This window comes from Echiichthys vipera (genome assembly GCF_963691815.1).
Source record: "Echiichthys vipera genome assembly, chromosome: 17".
Lineage (NCBI taxonomy): Eukaryota > Metazoa > Chordata > Actinopteri > Perciformes > Trachinidae > Echiichthys > Echiichthys vipera.
Window position 1 is genome coordinate 25,350,662 of NC_139842.1, and position 24,099 is coordinate 25,374,760.

Genomic DNA, 24,099 nt, shown 5'->3' on the forward strand with positions numbered 1-24,099 from the left:
TTAACATTACATAAATAACTATAGGTTCTTATGGTGTGTGTTATGTGTACGGTAGTTAATGTAATTATTTTGTCAAACACAGACGTGCACAATGTATTAGTTGAAAAAAGTATTGAAACTTTGTTTTGGTTTTATGATCAATGATCATATGATAGACGTGGACCAAAATTGCCCCAGCAGATCTACAGTCAGTCTGGCAGTGAAAATGTGATGGCAGTTTATTACAACTCATCAAAAATGGGAGAAAAAAGGGCTATGCTCAGGAGAATATAGATTGTAAAAGAGGATGGAATGTGTGTGACTGGCAGCTGCATAAACAAGTCATCATATATCATACAGAGACATGGAATAGGAGCACTGATCATCATCGCCATATATAATAGTAATAATGCCGTAGCAGGAATAAACTTGCAGTGAATGTGTGGCGGTCAGGGAAAAACCCAGAGTTTTGAGTGTATGAGTGTGTGTCTCTGTGCCGTTGTGTGTTCGGGGAAGTTGGGGGACATCAGCTCTTTTACATTCACGGTGAGAGGTTAAGAGGCGCTGTCCTGCCACGGCCTTCACGGGCCGGGACAGGAGGGTCGGGTTCAGGGGTCGTCTGTACGTGTGGGTCAGCGTGGTTAAAGTTGAAAGGTGGTGGCAGGGGGGGTGGTTTCTTCTAGAGAAGGATGCACTTTCCTTTCTCCACCCATGGGTTGTTCTTCATCAGCTCCGGGTTCAGGAAGGGATCCTCTGGGACGCCGTCCTCTATCCACTTTACCAAACTTTATGGAGAGACAGAGAGAGACATTTTTCAAATTCCAGAGGAAGTTTATTGCCACAATCCATCCTCTATCCACGTCCCCTCTTTTTCCATACAAGGCAAGAAAGAGAGCTGAGAACTGAGAAGTGCATTTACTCCTGCAACTCAAGCTTTTTCTGTACTGCTACCTTTTATAGGAAGTTTTAATTTACTTATAGTGAAATGATGTCCATTTTCAGTAGTCATTATTATCAATTCATAGTTATTACAATGGTCGACTGTAACACTGCTTAAACATGTTAGCCAACACGAACAAGTTCAAATTTGTCATGTCATTAAGTATACAGTCTGAATGAATAGTGAAAGATGTTATAGATGAGACTGACAGCACCCATTAGTATATGGGGACATTTCCTGTTTCACAACTGACAACACTACAATAGAAGAAAGCTCATTTGGCTATATAAAAAAAGAAAACAAAAATCTGCCATGGAGCAGCTCCAGATCTTATACTTGTTGACATCACAAGTTTTAGGACTAAGGGCTGTCCATCCGTAACGTGCCCCGTGCTTTAGCGTGGTTGTCCCCCCTCCCTCTTTCCCCGCCCGATTGCCTCTTGCTTATATGTCATCACCCCACAGAAATTTGGTTTTGTCTCACAGACAGGAAATAGGGCGAGAGAGAGAGAGAGAGACAGAGAGCGAGAGAGAGATAAAGAGAGAGAGAGAGAGAGAGAGAGAGAGAGAGAGAGAGAGAGAGAGAGAGAGAGAGAGAGAGAGAGAGAGAGAGAGTGAGAGAGAGAGGTGGAGACACAAAGCAAAGGGCCACAGGTCGGAGTTGAACCCTTGGTCGCTGGGGCGACTGCTCTAACAACTGTGCCTAGGACGCCTTGTCTGACTGTTTTTGAATATTTTCATCTGGCCAAATCTGCAGTAAACACTCCAAATCAGACCGCCGCGAACTGTTCGGTGCATCTTTTTAAATGTCCGTCGAGGGAACAGAGGCATATAAATAGTCTCAGGACCACCGTCAATACTCGCACTCGTGCTCGTACACGTGCGCGCGCTTTTGCCCGTACATGTGCTTCCGTGCTTTACTAAAGCCCACCTCTCTCAACCGGCAATCACACTGGTCAGCGCCTTTTTCCTGAGCACTACGACTTTTTTGTGCGCCTGTAGTTGAAGTCTCTCGGAAAAGAGATGGTGTCGTCAGGGGTTCAGGAAACTAGCACAACAAAGACAGAAAAGCCCATTTGTGGTAGATCACCAAAGGTTTGTCAGCCTACCTAACTGACTGATGTGGGTGTTTACAAACGTCTCTGGTGTGGACAGCCTTACTTCTCTGTTTCAGGAATTTAAGTTTTCATTTGTAAAAAGAAAGGTTATGTTATTTCTTCTCTCAGAGGTTACAAAGTCTTGCTTTCAATTCAGTTCATTATCCATAACAGTACTCTACTTGAATAAAACAATGTACTCTTTCCATCACTGCTTCTCCTATGTTTATCATTTTTATGGTTTCAAAACACTGACCTTGGATACTTTTGTACGCTACATGAAAAACTGACTGTCGCCTCTAACAGTGCTGATGAAGCCTCAGAAGAGTTTCTTCTCCCTTAATCTAGTGGCACTGCAGTGAGAGGCTGAGACAGGCAGTGAGAGTGCTGAACACAACTTAATGATGGCTGCAGCTTTGCTTAATGATTCGATGTGCGCTGCGGCTGAGACAATAGCCTTCAAGGCAGCATTAGTTTATGAAGTCAGTATATTCATTAAATCATTGTAATGGTTACAATGAACAGCAGATATGTCTTGCCTTACACGAGTAGCATTTACATCGGTATATAAGTGAATAACCCACTGAAGACTTGAGTTCCCTTGGAAACAGCAGTTAAACAGTATCAGCTCGAGGTCCACAAGTCACTTGTTCAGGAGCTTTCAGCCATATCACAGCCTATTGTTTGGCAGATGGGGTTTGCTCGGTAGTCATGGAACTGTGATTAAAGTTGCCAACTGCTCCACTGTCCAGTAACTTTTGATCAGAATTATTTGTACAGGCCTCATTGTTGAGAAATGTGATTTTTGCCTTAAAGCCCAACAAAAGAGACGGAGCACAATTAATAAAATACATTAAAAATGTTTTTTACTCAAGTGGATGTTGGAGTCCCCAACTACACAGACAAAGACAGTGTCGAAAGACATCGTCAGAATCACTTTCAGAGGGATTTGATGAATGTTAGAAACACTGTCCATCTGAATTTACAGGGAGTCACCTTCAAACTCTGTATAATAATAAATAGTGTAATAAGGTGTGGTCTACTTACTGAAACCAACACCATCTCTCTCCTCACCTCCAGCTGAAAGACCCAGCAGCAATGCTTTCTTCATATTCTTATTAATAAGGATAATGACACATTAAAAGCTAAATCAAGTGCTTTATAAATGTTGTATCTGTCATTTCTGACCAACTCTTCTTTTGAATGTTTTCACTTTGTGTTCACTTTGAACTGCCTTGTTGCTGAGGTGTGCTATATAAACAACTGTGCCTTGCCTAAGCTGACTGATGCATTTTAGAAACACAATAATGCAGAAGACGACGGACGTGGGGCTCCGTTGCAGCTGGGGCGCTCAGCGCGTGCTTGGTTTTGCTGTTCACAGACCATTATTGTTCATTACTGTGGATGCTCACATCGTTATCTTTATTGGTATCATTATAGTTATAGTTCTTGGTGTGGATGGGCCTTAAGTCCTGCACACACTGAAAAGGAAAACAACTAATCACTCTCCATTGACTTTGTATTGCTTGAAGGTGCCTCTTCATCAATTCTGTCTGCTAGCAACTAACAGAAAAATGCTAAAAGCTGCTGTGTGGTGGGATGCACTACCAAACATGGTAAAGGACCCAGAACTAAGTTTTTATAGGCTGCCGAACTGAAAAACTGAGCCTTTAAGAAGTCAGAAGTGGATACATGGGATAGGTAGAATGGGGAAACTGATATCCTGCCACTCAGTATGCCAAATGCTGTGTAGTATTTGTTTTAGGGGCCATCCACACAAACGCGGGTATTTCCGAAACCGTGTGTTCCTCTGCACGGTTCGTCCTTTCATCCACATGTAACCACAGTTGTTGCTCCTGAAACCGGAGTTTTTTGTAACTGGAGTCCAGGGTGAACTTTTTGGAAAGGTCCAGTTTCAGCAGTCATGAGTGGACAGGAAAACCGAGGAAAACCGCAATTTCTTGTAAACATTAAGTTGTGTCCATGGAGACTCTATACATGACCAGCTGATGGAGGCGGATTTTGTGGTTTCATTTAGACGGAGATATTTTTATCACACCGGTGGTTTGGATGGGAATTATTTTTTAACCGGGGGCCATAAAAGTTCGGTTTCAGAAATACCCTTGATTGTGCGAACTAGGCCTCAGGCTAACTATATTTCTGTGAGTTAAGCTAAAGCATTTTGAAAGAATGCTGCTTGTGTTATAGCGTGGATAAATTCAGTTTTATGTTCGCAAGGGCCTTAGCTCCTAACACATCTCAAATCAGCTCAACAGCTACCTTGTCATCTCTAGTAGTCACAGGATGCTAAAATAATCCTTTGGCATGCTTAAATCTAATGTTTGTAAGTTGCTGCTGTCTGTGGCTTAATTTTTACCATACAGACATGAGAGCGGTATCTTCCATACTAACTGGGCTAAAAAGCATTGCTTTAAAATGCTGTCTTATGTGTCAGCAGGCCTTTAAATTGACACCCGCCAACCGGGTAAATATCAACAGTGCTAAGTTACTAGCCAATTTGGCTGTTGGCAGGCTGCAGAAACGATGTGACGTCAGCATTGCCAGAGTGGTCTGTTTTCCACCAAAACATTTGGGCTGTTTTATGTGTGTTTGTCTTGGAAAGCTATAACATTTATCTAGCAACTGCTTCACACTGCACTAATCCTACATTTCCCATGAACACTATGTTTTAACGTGTCATACAACTATTGGCTACTTGCCTAGCATGCGCGGTATCTATGACAAGCGAGCTATGCGGAAACAGAGAAAACAAACGGAACAGCGCCAAACTAAACAAAAGTTAACAGCTGAAAAATGAAGGTGTAAAGTTAACGAAACAAATACAATGTACTGTAGGGTTACATAGAGACTTGAACAAACAACCCTCTGGTTCCCATGCCCAGTCCCCCACGGACTGATTGAACGCACTGCCCCCTGTATGGACATTAAGGTGAATATGTGGATTTGCAGAATTCTCTTGTCTGTACAGTTTCAGATTTGCTGTTTTAATGAGCAGCATGAGATGTGCACAGATAGCATGTGACGCAGTTAGCATTAGTTTTTGGTATTGGTGTTGTTATAACATGATCATTTACAAATCATTTTCATTTCATCTGCCATCAACACAAATAAAAACAATTTAAAGAAAATTGTGAAATGTGTTCAGCGGCACTCATTGTCTGGTTTATTTTCCTTGGAAAAATTTGGCTAGTGGAAAATCTGCTTGGCTGGTAACTTTAAAACTGTAGTAGCCATGCTGACTGGTGATCAAAGAAGTTAATTTAAAGCCCTGATTGTCAGATACTCAGTTACAAACTTGATCCACTATGTAAGTGGATGAGCCACTTTTTTCATGCTGTGTCTAACTCATTTAACATTAATTACCCAGACTGTGACAGCAACCTTAAGCCCAGTTCAGACCAAAGATTTGTGACGAGACGAAACCGTTTTAGAACTTTGCAGGTGAAAGAAATACATCTAAAACAGCAAATATAGATCAACATACATGACTATAATACAATAACATATATCAAATAACAAGTCAAATAGCAAATATATATCAAAATCGAGCATTAACATGAATATATCAGTCAGAATATCTACAGCTGATGTGTCTGCCTCCAAGTTAATGTCAAATGTCTTCAAATCCTCCAATGAGAGCAGGACGTGGAGTTTCAGGTGTTTCTGTAATTAGTTCAGGTAAAGAGAGCAGCAGACTTTCTTTGTTTACACTAGATTATAAACTGTTATTAGTTGGGACTTTGTGTAACTATACAATACATCTGAATTCTATTTTATTATTTATTAAAAACCATAAGAGACTACATTAGGACTTGCTGCATCCCTCAGAGACTTGAGACTTGACTTGGACTTGCAAAAAGTGACTTGTGAGCACCGCTGACTCAAGAGGCCACACCCCTAATTATTCATAAACTTTAACCTCCGATAAAATAAAAACTAGCCTGGTACAAAAAAAATCACCCCCCTCAGTGTTGTCATGGAGATATGACCTAAACATACGGACTAGAATGTTTTGTTTTTGTCCCAGGCCTTGAACAGGCTTAATTATGCTGTGAAAATCAGCCTGTTTAAAATGTGGTTAATGAGAAACTGCTCTATTGTGCAAACTACTTCTAGTGGACACTCGGAGAACTGCAGTTTTTGGTACTTCCTTATTGGATCAACCAGGAAGTCGCTGTGGTGGGGGCTTGGTATTTAGCAAAAACAAAGCTATTTTATTTCAGAGTTACTTATCACAGTTTATTTTGGGGTCTTGAACTCTGTGCAGGTGCTGGTTGAGCTATTGTGGACTAACTACTCACTCAGTCACTGTTTTGGAGGACTTCTCTCGTTTGAAAGCCAGCTGGTACTTGAGGCTCTCCACCTCCTTCTTCATCTGGGGCAGGTCCATCTCATCCATGGCTGCAGCTTGATGTAGGGCTTCTCTACCTGTGGACAGCAGGGAGGGCAGAGTTCAATATATACAGTACATGACTCTATAAAATAGTCAAACACACACACACCATACAACTGTGACTTGCAGCAAAAACACCACAAAGTACATTTGATTTATACTTGCTGCTTCGTTGTTCCACCTACAGGATGGGAGAATAGAAGCTGTTAACATTAGAGCACAAACAAGTGCTGCCATTACTGGAAGACCCACTTATTACAACGGGATACAGGATGCCTGCCATTGGGGCAGCACGTTCAACTTTACTACAGCTTTAAAGGTCCTGTGTGTAATGTTTTACATGTATTAATCTTTTTTTATGGGTGAACAGCTTGTTATGTAACTTCAAAATTAAGATCTTCACCAACTTTCTCAGTTGTCTTTAACAGCCTGTGGACTGACTTCTATGTTAAGGATTAAGGATGGATTTTCTGGGAAAGGTAAAAAGGATATGACGTTTTGTGCTAACGTCACACATGCTGGGCTTCTGTTATACATTCTGCAATGGCAGCCCGGAGATTCAGGTTGGCTGAGGACCTGCGGCTGCCAGCCACTGCAGAGTGTGTGTGGTGGAGGAACAGCATGTGTGAACTCTGACAAAACCCTTTTCCTCAGTTCTTATAAAAAACAGGAAACACTGAACTGTGAAATGCTATATTGTGGTTTTAACTGACTGATGTTAGCCGATGCTAGCTTGATTGTTAATAAGACCAAATTGCTAGCTAGCTGATGTAAAAAACCTTCATGTCAGAGTTTTATACTGCAGAGTGAGACAGAATGACAGTAAGTGTTTACCTTCATGTCAGAGTTTTATACTGCAGAGTAAGACAGAATGACAGTAAAGTGTTTACCTTCATGTCAGAGTTTTATACTGCAGAGTGAGACAGAATGACAGTAAGTGTTTACCTTCATGTCAGAGTTTTATACTGCAGAGTAAGACAGAATGACAGTAAAGTGTTTACCTTCATGTCAGAGTTTTATACTGCAGAGTGAGACAGAATGACAGTAAAGTGTTTACCTTCATGTCAGAGTTTTATACTGCAGAGTGAGACAGAATGACAGTAAGTGTTTACCTTCATGTCAGAGTTTTATACTGCAGAGTAAGACAGAATGACATAAAGTGTTTACCTTCATGTCAGAGTTTTATACTGCAGAGTAAGACAGAATGACAGTAAAGTGTTTACCTTCATGTCAGAGTTTTATACTGCAGAGTAAGACAGAATGACAGTAAAGTGTTTACCTTCATGTCAGAGTTTTATACTGCAGAGTGAGACAGAATGACAGTAAAGTGTTTACCTTCATGTCAGAGTTTTAGACTGCAGAGTGAGACAGAATGACAGTAAAGTGTTTACCTTCATGTCAGAGTTTTAGACTGCAGAGTAAGACAGAATGACATAAAGTGTTTACCTTCATGTCAGAGTTTTATACTGCAGAGTAAGACAGAATGACAGTAAAGTGTTTACCTTCATGTCAGAGTTTTAGACTGCAGAGTAAGACAGAATGACAGTAAAGTGTTTACCTTCATGTCAGAGTTTTATACTGCAGAGTGAGACAGAATGACAGTAGTGTTTACCTTCATGTCAGAGTTTTATACTGCAGAGTGAGACAGAATGACAGTAAAGTGTTTACCTTCATGTCAGAGTTTTAGACTGCAGAGTGAGACAGAATGACAGTAAAGTGTTTACCTTCATGTCAGAGTTTTATACTGCAGAGTAAGACAGAATGACAGTAAAGTGTTTACCTTCATGTCAGAGTTTTAGACTGCAGAGTGAGACAGAATGACAGTAAAGTGTTTACCTTCATGTCAGAGTTTTAGACTGCAGAGTGAGACAGAATGACAGTAAAGTGTTAACCTTCATGTCAGAGTTTTAGACTGCAGAGTGAGACAGAATGACAGTAAAGTGTTTACCTTCATGTTAAGAGTTTTAGACTGCAGAGTGAGACAGAATGACAGTAAAGTGTTTACCTTCATGTCAGAGTTTTATACTGCAGAGTGAGACAGAATGACAGTAAAGTGTTAACCTTCATGTCAGAGTTTTAGACTGCAGAGTGAGACAGAATGACAGTAAAGTGTTTACCTTCATGTCAGAGTTTTAGACTGCAGAGTGAGACAGAATGACAGTAAAGTGTTTACCTTCATGTCAGAGTTTTAGACTGCAGAGTGAGACAGAATGACAGTAAAGTGTTTACCTTCATGTCAGAGTTTTATACTGCAGAGGGTGACAGAATGACAGTAAAGTGTTTACCTTCATGTCAGAGTTTTAGACTGCAGAGTGAGACAGAATGACAGTAAAGTGTTTACCTTCATGTCAGAGTTTTAGACTGCAGAGTGAGACAGAATGACAGTAAAGTGTTTACCTTCATGTCAGCTCCTCTGAGCAGTTTCAATGCATTTACAATAAATGTCAGAATACAGACTCACTAAAAATATAGGGCACGCTCTGGGGGGATCTGGCTGCCTCGCTGTTTGTAAATTACTTTATTAGCTAACTTTATGAAGCACAATGTCATATCCATGCAGTCTAGCTAATTTTCAACTAGCTAGCTAACTCAAGTGTTCTTGCTAATGTTAGCTCATCAGAACCTAAGCTGGCTGTGTCTCGGCTGAGCAGCATGAATCTGCCGGTGGTTGCTTTGTGGTGTTGGCTCATGGACTGATTTGCAAACAGCGAACTATTGTTACCGTAAATATGATTGTAATTAGTTTTGCAGCATTATTATTATGTTCAGTCTTACTGTTTTTGCTGGTACTTGCCACCGGTGTCGCTGATAACAAGATTTTTCTGAAAGTTACACAGAGAATCTTTAAAGTAATACTCTATATATATATACTATAAGATTTGAGACATATTGTTTCTCGTGGCCTCTTCGGCGTTAAGATGTAACTGCAGGTGAGCCTGTTCTTTCAGAGCCTCCATCTTGTCACATTCATGGTCACATTGTGTGTTGACATTTTTTTTTTCTCTCTTTTGTAAACTTTATTGAAACACATTCACCTCTCACAACAAGTGCTTCCATTAGTGGGTCAGATGATCAATCAACACTGTTTGAACTCACTCTTTGATAGATATTAACTTAAAAGACAATTAATAGATGGAAATCTTACAACTTTAAATATTATGCAAAATGTATTTACGTTTACAACCAATTCAACAGCACATCAATGTTTTATTGGTTCCTTTCCTCTATATGCCACTTGCATTGGCTGCAGGTTAAGTAAGGTTAAGTTTTCTGTTTTTAAGGCTTACAGTTCTGCAGAATTAAGGGCGTGCCGCATTGATTGATAGCTGAGTGCTGTCACAGGAGACTGTAGGCCTCATTCAGCCTGCCTATAGACTGTATCAAATATAGACCTAGTGTCTGTTACGCCCCCCCATAGGTTTCAGAAGAGCTCAATGTAGGCGGCTCCCGGTGGCTCTGGTCATTGCTATTATGGCAGTGCCTGACTCCACTTGGTCCCAGCTAATCCAAGAATGAGCGTAAAGGTAAAGCATGCCCCAGTCTGAGCTTCATTTAGTCTCTTCAGAAACCTGTAGGTAACACCACGGAGATTACGTCCATCATTTATACAGTCTGTGGCTATAGCCGGTAATACTGCTCAGAAACAAGTTGTCTGAAACATTGTACAAAACTCTATTCTCTATTGTCATTTCTGGTCATGTACACATTCAAATTATATTGTGTAAATTTGTGAGTTTTGGAGGTGTATTTTAGTTTTTTAAAACTTTGTACAGAGCCAGGCTAGCTGTTTCACCGTTACCAGTCTTTATGCTGCCATAGGCTAAACATGAGCTGACCAGGAGTTAAATTGGCCTGGGGCACATAGGCCTATGCCCCTCACTGCCATCAGGGGACACCTCACTTAACACATCTTCAACAATGTATATATTGGACACTTTTCTCTGTATTAATAATGTGTAGCTCTAGAAAAAATTAGGTAAAAACTTGCACTTATGCAATGTGTTTCCTTATAAGCTACCTAGCAGATCACCGACCTCAGTAGTGGTAATGCACCTGAACATTGGTTGCCACCCACCATAATAGGCAGGCAGCACAGATGGCACAGAGTGATAAGGTCAGAAACTTATTTTATAACAGAATATAAATGGCTCTGATATTCTGTTTAAAGGAGCACTGTGTAGGTTTTTCTCCCATCTTGTGGTAAAATTGTACATTGCATTCAAACGAATAGTGCTCTGTAGCGCTTCGCTTTTTCAAATGTGCGTTGCATCCTGGTTGGTAGGTAAACCCCTTTGTTTTATGAATTTGCCGGTCATGTTGCCTTTTTAATTCTCTTATTCTCTCATTTGACGACGAGGGTTCCTTCTGCTGTGGCATGGCATAAGTATGATCTTGCATTATGAACAAAAGTGTAGTGCAGGCATTAAATTTGCCGGGGCAGTGACAGGCGCGCCTCGCCGATGTCACGACCCACTGGCCGTGACCCTGGTCGTATGTATGAATATTCAGTTCTTTTGCTTCTTTTTGGTGTGCCTGCTGTGTGCTTGTTTAGTTTGTTTTGAGTCCGTTTCTGTGTCTCCATCTCTCCCTTATGCTCGGTTGCTCCTCCACACACCTGCAGCTCATCATCCCAATCGTCCCTGCAATCAGCACACTACAAAAGCCAGACCAGCCTTCCTGTTCACCGCCGGATCGTTGTATCTGCTAACCATCTTGCCATAAGCTTGGACCCTATTTCCGCCTTTCAGTACCGTGACACCCAGAGCCCGTACCCCTCTCCACTCTCAGTACCTTCCGAACCCCAGCCACATGAACCTTTTTGTGTTTTTCATATAAATCCTTGTTTTTGTGCTTAACTCCTGGTCTGTGTTTGAGTCCTTGTAATCAGCCCTGACAGCTCCTTCTCCAGTCTTCCACAGTCAGACTGGCTCTGAGCGAAAGTGCGTTTAGCCTTACCACCTCATAGTGCTTTATGTCCCTCTCTGCCATTTATAGATTTTTATACACCGGAAGGACATGGACGCCTCCATAGAGCTTACCCGTCCAATGGAAATACAGATAAGAAATTACTTACTCAGGAGGATCAGTCAGTTGTTGGCAGAGGCAATTGTACATCAATGACGCCTTATTTATATATGAAGACATTGATTTGAGGTAATAAATTACTTGAAACACTACACAGTCTAGCTTTAAACAACGCTTTCATAGGTTGCCTCCAATAACTGATCCTAATATAAGCCATGGGGCTGACTGAGAATGGCATCGACCTACTCATCTCACTCTCAAAAATAAAGTGAATACAGATATTTCCAAAATGTTGATATTTTCTTTTAAGCAGAATATTTAGGACTTCATATAACTCAGTGAGGCACACACACATTTGGTTGTGAAGGGTAAAAGTGAAAGGAAGGGCTTTTGTGAAATGCATTGGGCCTGACCTTTTTGTACCTGTAACTCATTTGTTAGGATCAGGAGCACAAATTAATAATTAGAATGTGTAACTCAGGATACTGCAGGCAAGAAAGCCAAACATGCCAGCGGTCAACTCTCCACAGCAGCACTGTCTTTTTTCTGTTCCACCGCTTCTTTTTCTTTGTCTGTTATTCCCTCCCTCCCTCTCTCTGCCTCACTCCCCACCCACGCTCTGTGTCCACTATACCCTCTCAACAATACTCTTCTCCTCTTGTGCATGTACTTGTGTTTGTGCACTCTTGAGTGTGTGTGTGTGTGTGTGTGTGTGTGTGTGTGTGTGTGTGTGTGTGTGTGTGTGTGTGTGTGTGTGTGTGTGTGTGTGTGTGTGTGTGTGTGTGTGTGTGTGTTCCTGCCTGTGTGAGTCATTGAGAGCTCGTCTAGTCTGCACTCAGAATCGATCTCACTGAGGTGCTTCAACACAGGAACAACACTGGGATTTTTAAGGGACATCAAATAATACTTGATATTATGCAATTGTCCTTTATGACAGTTTAGTAAGTGAGGGGGCATTGTGAGGCAGGATATAGAAGCTCTGAATTCAACACCTACTTCACCGTATGGTCAGGATGCTAATGAACTCCATCAACCATAAGAACAGCCAACAATAGGCATATGTTGAGTTTTTATTCAGATGGATCTGAAACTCCTATTTTTACCCAAATGTAGTGCAGTTACAATGGTGGTTAGAAAAAAATCATCTGTCCCATCATCTAAAATCCTTCACCGTACATGTAAATGGCTGGCAGATCTAAAGGTGCAATGAGTAAGATATGGATTATATATTATATTGAGATATAAATTTTGATTTAAATATAAAAAAATGAACTAACACTATCAACAGAGCGTGTAGACCTGTTAAAACATTTGGTCAAAGATGTCTATGTATTGTGTTGCAGAGATATCTGCTGAAATTAGCATGCTAACCAGCTAGCCCTGGCCCATGTGGGGATTTTTAAACATGAAGTGTAAAGTTTTGTTATTATTCACTGTGTACGTATAGAGGTTAAATAAAAATGATTTAGCATGCTCTCACAGTGAAGGAAGGAAGGAACCGTGTGACCAGGGGGCGGAGAATTCAACTCATGAACGAATGAGAGCAAGTCTGGGAGTGATTGACATTCCAAAGCCTGAACCAGGGACTGCCTCAGCAGCATTCTGAACCAATCACAACAACCAAATGAACTTTACTGCTGTATAAATTATTTGTGAAGGGAAGGCTCTCTGCACTCTTTTCTGGCTCATTGGTTGCAGCAACAGCTTGGCTGAAAGCCAGTGTGACTGTGATTTCTGACCCCAGAGAGACCCCTTGGCCAACAGAAAATTATTTGCTGATTTTATAATAAACTTTTTAAACTTCAAGAAGTAGTCTGGTGGGGTGGCCGGTGGCTCAGTGGTTAGAACAGTCTTCCCATGTAAAGACGCCGAAGGTCCTCGAGGCAGCAAATTCAGTAGTTCAAATCTGGAGAGGCGGTAGTGAGTCACTGTAGCATCCAGTCTGCCAACATGAGAGGATGAAGAAGTAGAGCTGCCCCGGCTCACTGTACAACTTCTAGCAGCTTTACACCTAAAACTAAAATGACCAACTCCTGAACACTCCATCTCTGTGGTTCGAGGTAGACTCTACGTCCACTGCAGCAGTCTCTTAAACGCAGAATCTTTTGACATTTTTGAGGACATTGCTGTGTGTTTCATAAGGTGAAATGTTGCCCCCTATTTTTTAGAGCATGTGGCCAGGAACTACACATTGCCCCTTTTAAACTACAAAGCTGTTTTTATTTAAACGTGCTTGTCCCATATGACAATAATTACTGCTTCATACAAAATGATTCAAGAGGAGAGACAAAAAAAAGCTTGTGGCTCAAAAAGGCAAGACTGAGACAGGAAGGGAGAGAGACATAGAGATGTTTATAATGAACTAGTGAGGTGTGTGTGTGTGTGTGTGTGTGTGTGTGTGTGTGTGTGTGTGTGTGTGTGTGTGTGTGTGTGTGTGTGTGTGTGTGTGTGTGTGTGTGTGTGTGTGTGTGTGTGTGTGTGTGTGTGTTTGTGTGTGTGTGTGTGTCCTTTTGTGAGTTTGAGGAATACGCCAGGTGCAATATTGTATGACAAAGTGTGTGTGTCTTACTAATATTAGACAGACAGAGAGAGGCAGAGCGATGGCCAGTTCCTGGCTGAGATCAGGTTTCAGCAACATCCTCTAGAGACGAGGAGGATTGAATGCTCTCCTCTTTCTCATACTATCACTCACCATCTCCTTCATCCCTGTTTCACCCTCTCCATCTTTCACTTCTATCTGTATTCTATATCTGTCTGTTTTCCAGCCTTTACCTCCTTTCCCGTCTCATTTTATTGCTTCTATTTCAACTGTCTCTGTTTGTCTTTTTCATTTTCCTCCACTAATTTGTCTAATTTTTGCCATTTTTAAAATTCCTTCTCTTTCTCTGCCTCAGTCTCTGTCGCTGTCTTTCTGAAGGAGGGATGCACCAAGCTTTGGGGTAGACTGGATTTAGGGCGTACAGGTGGTGAGTGTGGTGGCACACTGTGTACAGCTAAAAAATCACTGCATAATTGACAGAAAAGCCTCCAAAAACAAATTGTCTGAATATTCATTTAATATTATGTAACTGCAGCTTTAGACTCAGTCTTTTATCACATACATGTAAGTACCCATCAAGTGCATGCATATTTAAAGGTTTTATATTAAAATCTATATACCAAAAAAATAAAACAACCATGGGGCGTTTTGAGGGATACAGAATGAAAGTATTGCTTTTCCATTTAAAATATTATATGTTTAGTCTGAATTAATATTTTAGACGGGTTTGACAATGACTTTCTGTCCTGTTGTGTTTCCATGGTAGCAGCCAATAGCGTTGGGTGTTGCTGGTTGCCAGGGCTGTCTGTTGTTGGGTGCAGCTACCGTAGGCTGGCACTGGGTGAAATGGAGTTAGCCAATCCTGCAGCTGCTTCGGAGCCTCAGTGAAGGGGGCGTTATTTGTCCCAGCAGGTGAGTGAGCGGAGACGGGCAAACACCAGAGTCACTATAGGCCGAGCATTCACTCCATGGACTGAGAGAAAGGAGAGAAACGCCATTCAAACACACGCCCAAATGGCTACGCTTCTCCTTGATCGCTAACATCACTTTCATCTTTACTTAGCTGGAACGGCTAACGCTAGCGGCTAATGCTAACTCTCAGTCACACTCCTCTAATCCTTGTTTTTATGGTGTGATTTGCTGGAGGCGACGGGTTCAAACAGACTCAAACAGACTCCGGTCTCCTGTAGCTACTGGGGCGGGTCTGACCAATCTGGCAAGCCGACTGCTGGAATTATTTTTTGTTGTTGCAACTACTTGATCTTGAGACACTAGATGGCGGTGTTCTGCCCATTCTCCATATTCAACCTTTAAAGTCCCCCTCCACTCTTTTTCTTCTGTTTATGTCCCCTAAAATGTCTGACATTGACTGTACTGACTTGTGTCTGTGCAAAGTTTGTCACAGATGTCTGTGCACTGCCGTCAAATCTGAGATTTAAACGTGTCCCGGGCAAATTATAGTTGGAACGTGTGGGCGGGCACTGAACCCCGAATTGCTCCCCGTGCTGTGCATGGGTGTGTGAATGTGGTGTGAATTATTAGATTAGATGGTATGTAGACGTCCACTGCCATCTGTGTGAATGTCTGTGTGAATGTGACAAGTCGTGTGAAAGAGCCTTCAGTAGTCAGAAAACTAGATTTAATTTTACCATTTACCAATGTCACTAAACTGTAAACCATTCACTGTCTTAATATGCAAAAGCCAGCAAAGAAACCTGAAACCTCCAACCCAGAGCTCAGTGAGTACAGAGAGAAAAGACCATGGATGTATTATTAGAACTGGATAGGGCTCCACCGCTCAGCCATGCCTTGCAGCCAATTTTTTCCTTTCGCGGTACAGCAACAAAAATTCCCCCTGTGGCTGAAAAAGCATTTTCTCCATAGGCCACTGTTTTAAGAGAGGCATCTGTTAAACCGTTGACAGAACACCTCTAACTGCAAACAAGGTCCATTATGACTCTTTCTGTTAAGAATTTTTAAACCATGGACTTTTTATATGAGGAGGAACATGCGAACAGGGCCAGTGGGAGACACCGCTGCGCGTATTCAGTGGGCCGCATATCACAGAGTAAACCGGGAGCAAGTCCTCTTTTAATAATACATTCATGTCCAAAAAACCACTGTCATCGCAGCTGTGTCAGACGCAGCCAGCTGCTAACAAGCTAACAAACAACATAAACAAATAAAAGATGCTAACTTCCATTCTGATACATCTGCTATATGGCAATTTTAGGGTACAACAGACTGTAGACCGCTGATTGGTCAGAGAGAATCGTCAAACCCGTCATTTTTTCTCCATTGTCCTGTCTCCCTCTCCTTCTCAAATTACCCTGCATCTCATTTGCTCAAGACCCATTCATGTACAGATGTCCGTGTTTGTCTTCTGCATCTCATCTACCAGTTTATTAACACCTGAGCAAACTTTCAGCCCTAGACACCACACAATGTAACCATTTAACCAATAAAACTCTCAACTATGGAAAGAGTCTTGCCATGTGGCTTACTGTTGTCTCACACGGTGAGGTTTAAATGAAAAATATTAGTCAAGGCAGGTTTCCCCTTGAGGCATTCTCACTCTCTCCCTTTCATTGCTCTCTGATATCTGTTTCCTGTCTGTCTCCTGCTGTCTTCTACAGATGCCTCCTTACTAAGTGCTTCCTGTCCATTTTCACACATTTCAAACAGTAAAATCCTTGCTCCACACATTATAAAGCTGTCTTTATCTTTGATACCCAGCCAGGAGTTGTTGGTGGTTGGTTGTTATTTATAAAAATACATTGAAGTTACTCATGCAGTTTGTTTAAGACTAATATACAGTATAGCCTTGACAAATGTATTGATCCCTCCACAAAACAAGAACTTCATAAAACTTCATAGAACCCTCATCTGCTTACTGTCACATGGACGACATTGGCTTCCTCAAAGGTTCTCTCACTGTAGTGAAGGGGGTAAAATGTTGAAAGTCTTTTTTCCACTGGCATTCAACCATCTGCCATCAGGAGAGACTAAAAGCTTTGCTTCTTGTTCGCACAGGAGGTGGTAAGGATGTGTAGCTTATTGGCAGTAGCCTGTTTTTCTGGGGCTTTTGACATCCATGTTAATGTGTTCTCTGGATATGTGTGGATTTACAGACATACACAGTGATGATACAATGCAAGTGGTCTTAACAATAATGAGCATTGTAGCAGAGTAGACAACAGACAGTTCTGTACATACAACAATAGGTTGCTGCATATGCTGAATAAGCAGATGGCAACATTTGCGCCACTAATGGCTACAAGGATGTTTTAGTATTATTTGGACTTAAACCTAAAGACATAGCATGCTAACATTTGCTAATCAGCACTTAACACAAAGAACAGCTGAGGCTGGAATGTTTGGCAGGTATTTGCTCATAAACCAAAGTCTTGGACAAATTACATTTTTGATTAGAAGATGTCGCTCAATGAGAAGTCAAAGAATCTGGCTGGCTGCACTAGGAAGGACCTTATCTCTATAAACAGATAAAGCTGTAGGCACTGGGACAAGATTTTGCTATTGGAAGCGTTCTGGTTACCCTTAGTAAGTCCAAGTAGTATTGACCAATGTGAGTGGGCAGGCTGTGTGGAGAGCAACAGAGATGGGATGCATCAGCCGATATGCAATCCCTGTACCCATCGGCTGTCGGCTGACAATTATTTGGATACATTTTGAGGTTACCATGAATGTCTGTGCAAAAGTTCATGGCGATCCGTCAAGTAGTTGTTGAGATATTTCCGTCTGGACCAAAGTTGTGGACTGTCTAAATGACAAACCGACTGTCTACACTGCCATCCCTAGAGTCACATTGCTAGTATGGCAAAAAAGATTGAATGTTCTTCTGCTGCTGCACTGGATCACAGTGTACCGTGTGATGTATTTCCTCAGCTTGGTTGCTGAATCACTGAAATGAACTTCTAGTCAATTTATACATAATCTGTGATTGTCTGAACCAGGCTTTGTCTGCCTTTGCACCAGAACAACAGTGCCCTGTGCTTTGAATAAAATCTTACTTAGGAAACAGTGCAGTGCATTCTTCATGGCAGCAGTGTCTTTTTGCAGTATTTATCCTTAATCTGACAATAATTCACTGATGTAAATGTGCTACATTACATGTCAAAGGTAACTAATGCAGTGTATTGTAAACCTAATTCAGGCCAAACGTTCAAGCTGTTCAGTATCAGCTTACTAAATGTTGGTTGAGAGCTGAGAGTAGCAGTGTGTTATATTTGGTCAATGTCTTCTCATCAATGGCAACAAACTACAGGTAACAGGTAAGTGACAATGATGGTTAAGTTAAGGCACCAAATGGTGACGGTTAAGTTTAGGCAACAAAGGGTCCCAGCTAAGTTTAGACAAGAAAGGCTGACCGTTACGTTTAGACAACAAAGGGTGACGGTTAGGTTTAGACAGCAAACGGTAACGGTTAAGTTTAGACAACAAAGGCTGACGGTTAAGTTTAGGATACAAAGGGTGATGGTTAAGTTTAAACAAAAAAAGGGTGACGGTTACGTTTAGACAACAGAGGGTGACGGTTAACTTAAGGCAACAAAGGGTGACGGTTAACTTTAGACAACAAAGGGTGGCAGTGAAGTTTAGGCAACAAAGGCCGACGGTTACGTTTAGACAACAAAGGGTGATGGTTAAGTTTAGACAACAAAGGGTGATGGTTAAATTTAGACAACAAAGGGTGACAGTTAAGCTTAGGCAACAGAGGGTGACGGTTAAGTTTAGGCAACAAAGGGTGACGTTAAGTTTAGACAACAAAGGGTGACGGTTAAGTTTAGGCAACAAAGGTTGACGGTTAAGTTTAGACAACAAAGGGTGACGGTAAAGTTTAGACAACAAATGTTGACGGTTTAGACAACAAAGGGTGACGGTTAAGTTTAGACAACAAAGGGTGACAGTTAAGTTTAGACAATAAAGTGTGACAATTAAATTAAGGGGAGGTTAGTTTTGCCTTTTTTTCTTCTCTGCTTGAATGCAATTAAGGCCAAATCCATCCTCTGGCATGTTTTGACACAGGTAATTAATAACTCACCGGGACCTGTACATTTGTTGTTTAGTCATAGTGCGGGTTGGCATCTAACAGGCTATGGTGTATTTGTGTGTGTGTGGGTGTGTGTGTGCTGCTTGGTCTTAAAAAAACAGCACAGTGGGTGTGTGGGGTGTTTTTTGTGAGGGGTATATGTAGGTTGCATGGTGATTTGGGTCAAAAGCATCCAGAGATTAACCTCTACCCCATCTCCTCTGCTGTCTTCCCAGCCTCACACAGTAATATACTGTTTGTGTGCGTGTCAGCGGAGCAGGTGGCACTTTGCGGTGAGCTGCTACCAGTGCTTAATGTGTTGAATCGCGCTGTCTGACTTGATGATGGAACAGATAGCGGCTTGAAGGAGAAACCAAAGGTGAAAGGGACGTTAACAAAAGTCAGTGAGTGAAAGAGGCAGAGACAGAGAGAGGATGAAAAGACAGAGAGGGAGAGATGTGAGGCATAGAGACGGATGAAGGGAAACAGAGTGAGAGTGCCTCTATAGCTACTGCATTGTAAATAGAGACTAAAAATAGAAAGGAGCAGGCAGAGCTCCTCTGACCAACTGAGAGTGGAGACTAAGAAGAAAGGAAGAGGCTCCTAGCTGTTAAACTGAGGAGATGCTGCTGCTGAGAATAATAAATGCCAGACGTCGACAGACATTATTTAAGCTTTTACAACCAGCCGATCTGTTCAGCACTTCAATGAGCTCTGGGGCGACAGGGACCAGTCCAGCTGATAACACACCAGCACAGCCCTGCCTACATGGGCAGATGTCCAGTCGATCTGATCGGATCAATCGACGCCTGAACTGGATTAAAAGCAATAAATGTTTTTTTGTTTGTTTGTGTCAGGGTCAGCTGTTATGTATGTGCCACACTGTTCCCACATTGTAAGAAGCCCAAGCCCATAGGGGGCTCAGATTTGATCAGTCAGTGTTTCGGCGGCTAAGGTTCTGGAGGGTCCCCACTGGCCATATCCTCCCCCTCTTCGCTGCATTTCCTGGGCCATATACTCTGGCTTGAATGAATATGAGTGAATATCCGAGTAAACCAAACAACTGTAAAATCAACCCGTCCTTATCCCAACTTGTCCCAGGACCCTTATCAGGACCCTTTAGTGAGTATGTTTACATCCACATCAGTAACCCGAAAATGGTCAAGTATCGGATAATAATCAGGTTATTGAAGTTCCCCACGAGTATACATGAGCAGGGGTTGAATGGGAAAATGATGGAGTAACTCTTCCTCAGGTACAGTAGGTGGCGCTCCGCCAACATACAGCTGGACTGAATACATCTGTTTTTCCGGTTCACTTTTGTCAAAATCACAAGCAGTGGAAAATGGCCGACTTTTGGACAGAATTACGACAGAAACAAGTCTTCTTGGTAGTGATGTTAGTTGCCGTGGTGAAGTCCTCCCTCTGTTTGTTTTTGGCGCTGTTGCCTCGTTGGTTTATTCTATTTCCAGTTCAGAAACCACTCTCGTGGGGTGGGGAGGGGGAGTTATAACCCACGGAGCATATGCAGACAAGAAACCTGATAATAATCCTAGAATGCTGTTTACGTGCATGAATAATCAGGGAACTGAAAGAGTTCTCTAGGTATGTTAACTGGGGTATGAGAACCCCGATTTTACCTGGGGTACGGTGTTTCCATGGCGTTTAAGAAACCGGAGTATTCCCTCAACCCGATTATAATCAGGTTTTTAAACTGCATGTAAACGAGTGTCTCTTCTTCAATGAACTGGGCAGACCTGTGAATAAAGTGGTGACGCTTGACAACAATCACTGTTTCAAGCAAATGGTTAACGTTGTGAATTCAAACGTGACTACTTGGTAAGGGTTAGGAAAAGATCATGAGTGGGATGAATAAAATGCATTCGTAAGGTAAGTGCATCAAAGCAAGGGACACAAACTGCAGTGTCCTGTGTGAAAGGCCTGTGTTTGTTTGGCCCATCTACCACCCCTTCCTACACAGACTTTTTCACGCACCTGGAGCACTTCACAAAGCATCTAATATTGCTGCGGACAGGTTCACAGTTGGAAGCCTGGTGTGTTTGATACCAATGCTCAAGTCACCTTGGAATGAGAACGGGTTGCTGAATTGTACTCCCATCCATAACATCCTCTTCACTCCTATTTTGGGGGGCCATGTTCACTGTTGGAAACTTTGCATTCAAGCAAAAAGAATAAAAGAGTTGTTTTTGAGCAGCATCGAGAGCACGCACCCTGGCTCCCCAGAGAAATACGAGCTGAACCTGTTCTTCCTTTCTTTCCCACTTAATAGCACACAACTTCATTTACCATCAACACTGAATGGACATCCACATAAAAAGTGGATTTCATTTTACAAATATGCTCCCGTATTTAAAAGTTTCTAAAAGCGCCCCTGCTCAGAATTGTGACGGACATCCATCCTCCTTAAAACAGGGTCAGGTGAGGAGAGAGAGAGAGAACAGAGAGGAGGAGGACAGAGGAGAGATGTTAGTTTTATGTAATATTCGTGGGTTCATACGGCCCAGTATTGAGGGGCGTGTGCGCGCGCGCGTGCGTGTGTGTTGGGAGGCTGGGGGCGGACAGCACAAAGTGTCCATCCTGAGTTGCACTTTGTGAACTAGCCTAGGCTCCACTTAAAATAAACAGGTGATCGTATACCTGCATGTATGGTCTAAATTATTACATATCTGATCACTTATATTGAGAAATCCATTTTCGAGCCAATGGATGGACATCACATCTGGTATTTTATGCGAACTGATCATTGCTGCAGCAGGCCTGTAATTATAATATTGCAGAGGAGCCACCGTGTTGGCACAGCAGGCGCGGTGACTGACTATAACTGTTGTATAATGTGGTTAAAGGAGACAGTCGCATCTCTTACCTCACTGATGCGCCGGTGGAGGCTGTTGCTCTTTCCAAGTCTGACCGGTGCAGTTAAACCGGAGGGTGCAGATGATACGGCTGGACCGACACACGGACAGAGGGCTTTTATTTCCCAGCTATGAAACAAATAGCAGCAGGCTTAATGTCCGTACACTTTGTTTATCTCGGGTAGGCGTTGCGCACTCTCGGTATCCACTGGAACAGATCAAGGATACGATCCGCAGTCTTCCGAGTAAGACAGATGATGACGACCGATCTGAGACTGTCTGGGGTGCAGGAGGAGTCTCTCTTTAGCCTGTAGTTACTCCGGTAGTCCGATTTGGGGTTGCTGCTGCTGAGGATGCACGAGAATCAGGAGGGGAAATAGGAAGCAGACAAGTTAACGTGCTGGTCCGGTGCGCGCTCCGCCGTTCACTGCCCGCTTCTCTGCTGGGAGCCTCCTATATGAGCGTCCGTGCGTGCGCGCGCGAGTGTGTTTGAGTGAGAGAGAGAGAGAGAAAGAGAGAGAGAGAGTTCCCTGAGGATGTGGGGGGTTTAAGCAGGTCCACATTCAAGCCCTAACCCCATGTATTCTCTGCGTGTGCGTGCGTGAGTGTGTGTGTGCGTGAGTGTGTGTGTGTGTGTGTGTGTGTGTGTGTGTGTGCGTGCGTGCGTGCGTGCGTGCGTGCGTGTGTGTGTGTGTGTGTGTGTGTGTACCTTTTTTGCCCCATATCCAGACTCTGGATTTGTGCCCTAATATGGCCACTTATAGCTCCATCAGCAAAAGGCAGATTTAGGTTCTCACTCATAGAATTAGAATGAGTAGAAAGGACATTCCCATTCAAATCAGTGTAGCAGGATGGTCAGAGCCAAGATAAATTATGAGTGCCACAGTGAATGCATTTGATAATTGTATTAACATGTTGGCATGAAAAACACATTGGCATTGATGTGATGTTGGGGGGAGGGAGATAAGTCTGTCTGGGTGATGTTAACAGAATTAGGGCGCACTCACACTGTCCATCTGTACCGTGCCCCATGCTTCAGGGTACTTGTCCCCTCGCAGCCCGGGCCTGTTTGTACTCACACTACCTGGTGTGAATGAAATGCTTCTTGCTGCCTACACGTCATCACGCCGTAACACCTCACACACATTGATTGACGTCATTGCGATGCGTGGCTTTGTTTACAAATCTTTCCGTAGACCTCAGAGTTTTTGTGCGTCTTGTCGACTGTTTTTGAATCTTTTCATCGACCAAATCTGCAGTAAACACTCCACCTCCGCATCACACCAACGTGAACCTTTCACCGCCATTGTTTGAAATGTCCGCGCATGGTCCCTCCTTCTTTTTTCTATGTCCCAACAGGCGCACAGGAAATGACCTCAGAACCGCCGTAGGCCTCGTGCTCATACACGTGCGCACGCTCGTACATGTGCAAAAGTGCTTTACAAAAGCCGAACCTCTCCCAAACGGGCCGTGGTCGGCAAGCGTACCGCACCTAGACGCGGTACGGTTGCAATAACACTGGTCAAAGGAACCAGACTTTAGCCGTGGAACCTGTTTGGGCACGGTACGGATGGACAGTGTGAGTGTGCCCTTAGCCAAATTAGCTCACCGCCCGTTAGCTAGGCTAACAGACCACGTTACTAGATAAACAGGAGTGGGAGTCAATGTTGAGATTTCATCCGGAACTGGGAGGCAATGGGAAACATTTTTTCAATTTTGTAACGGGAACAGGATTTTTATAAGGGTAGAGACTGACACGGCAGTATGTCTCTAGCAGAGATTACACCGGCTCTGTGAGTCAAGTACAGGCGGCATTTATGATCTATGATTTAAACTGATATTCAACACAGTTCCATGCTCATAGACTGTAAAACACAGACCCTCACGGCCTAAATCCTCCCACTGCTCCAGATTAGCATCTAGTGTATGTCTCATAGATAGCAGGCTGTACTGCAAGTCATGGTGCACGTGCAGCTATTTAATTAGCATAACAGAGCTAACGTTAATAAGGTGTGTTACTAAACCAGCTGTTAGTAGAGTTGATCGAAAAGCAAACCATCTTGTCACTTATGCTAACACCACCACAGGAATAACCGCAGTCCAGGTGGCGGAGTAAGCTTGCTAATCCTGACAACTGAAGTCATGGACAGCAGCTAGCTGTCACTCAAGAGGCTGCGCCCCTTATT

At 42.7% G+C, this 24,099-nt stretch overlaps 1 protein-coding gene across 1 annotated transcript; it reads right to left on the reverse strand.

The window, feature by feature from the left end:
- Window positions 1-429: 429 nt before the first annotated feature.
- On the reverse strand, window positions 430-22,214 carry gng13b (guanine nucleotide binding protein (G protein), gamma 13b). The gene is made up of 3 exons (XM_083932008.1): window positions 21,925-22,214; window positions 6,338-6,464; window positions 430-764 (listed from the first exon to the last, which is right to left on the reverse strand). Exons 2-3 carry the CDS (start codon window positions 6,433-6,435, stop codon window positions 659-661), a joined length of 204 nt encoding a protein of 67 aa, XP_083788134.1. The 5' UTR covers window positions 6,436-6,464; window positions 21,925-22,214; the 3' UTR covers window positions 430-658.
- Window positions 22,215-24,099: the final 1,885 nt, after the last annotated feature.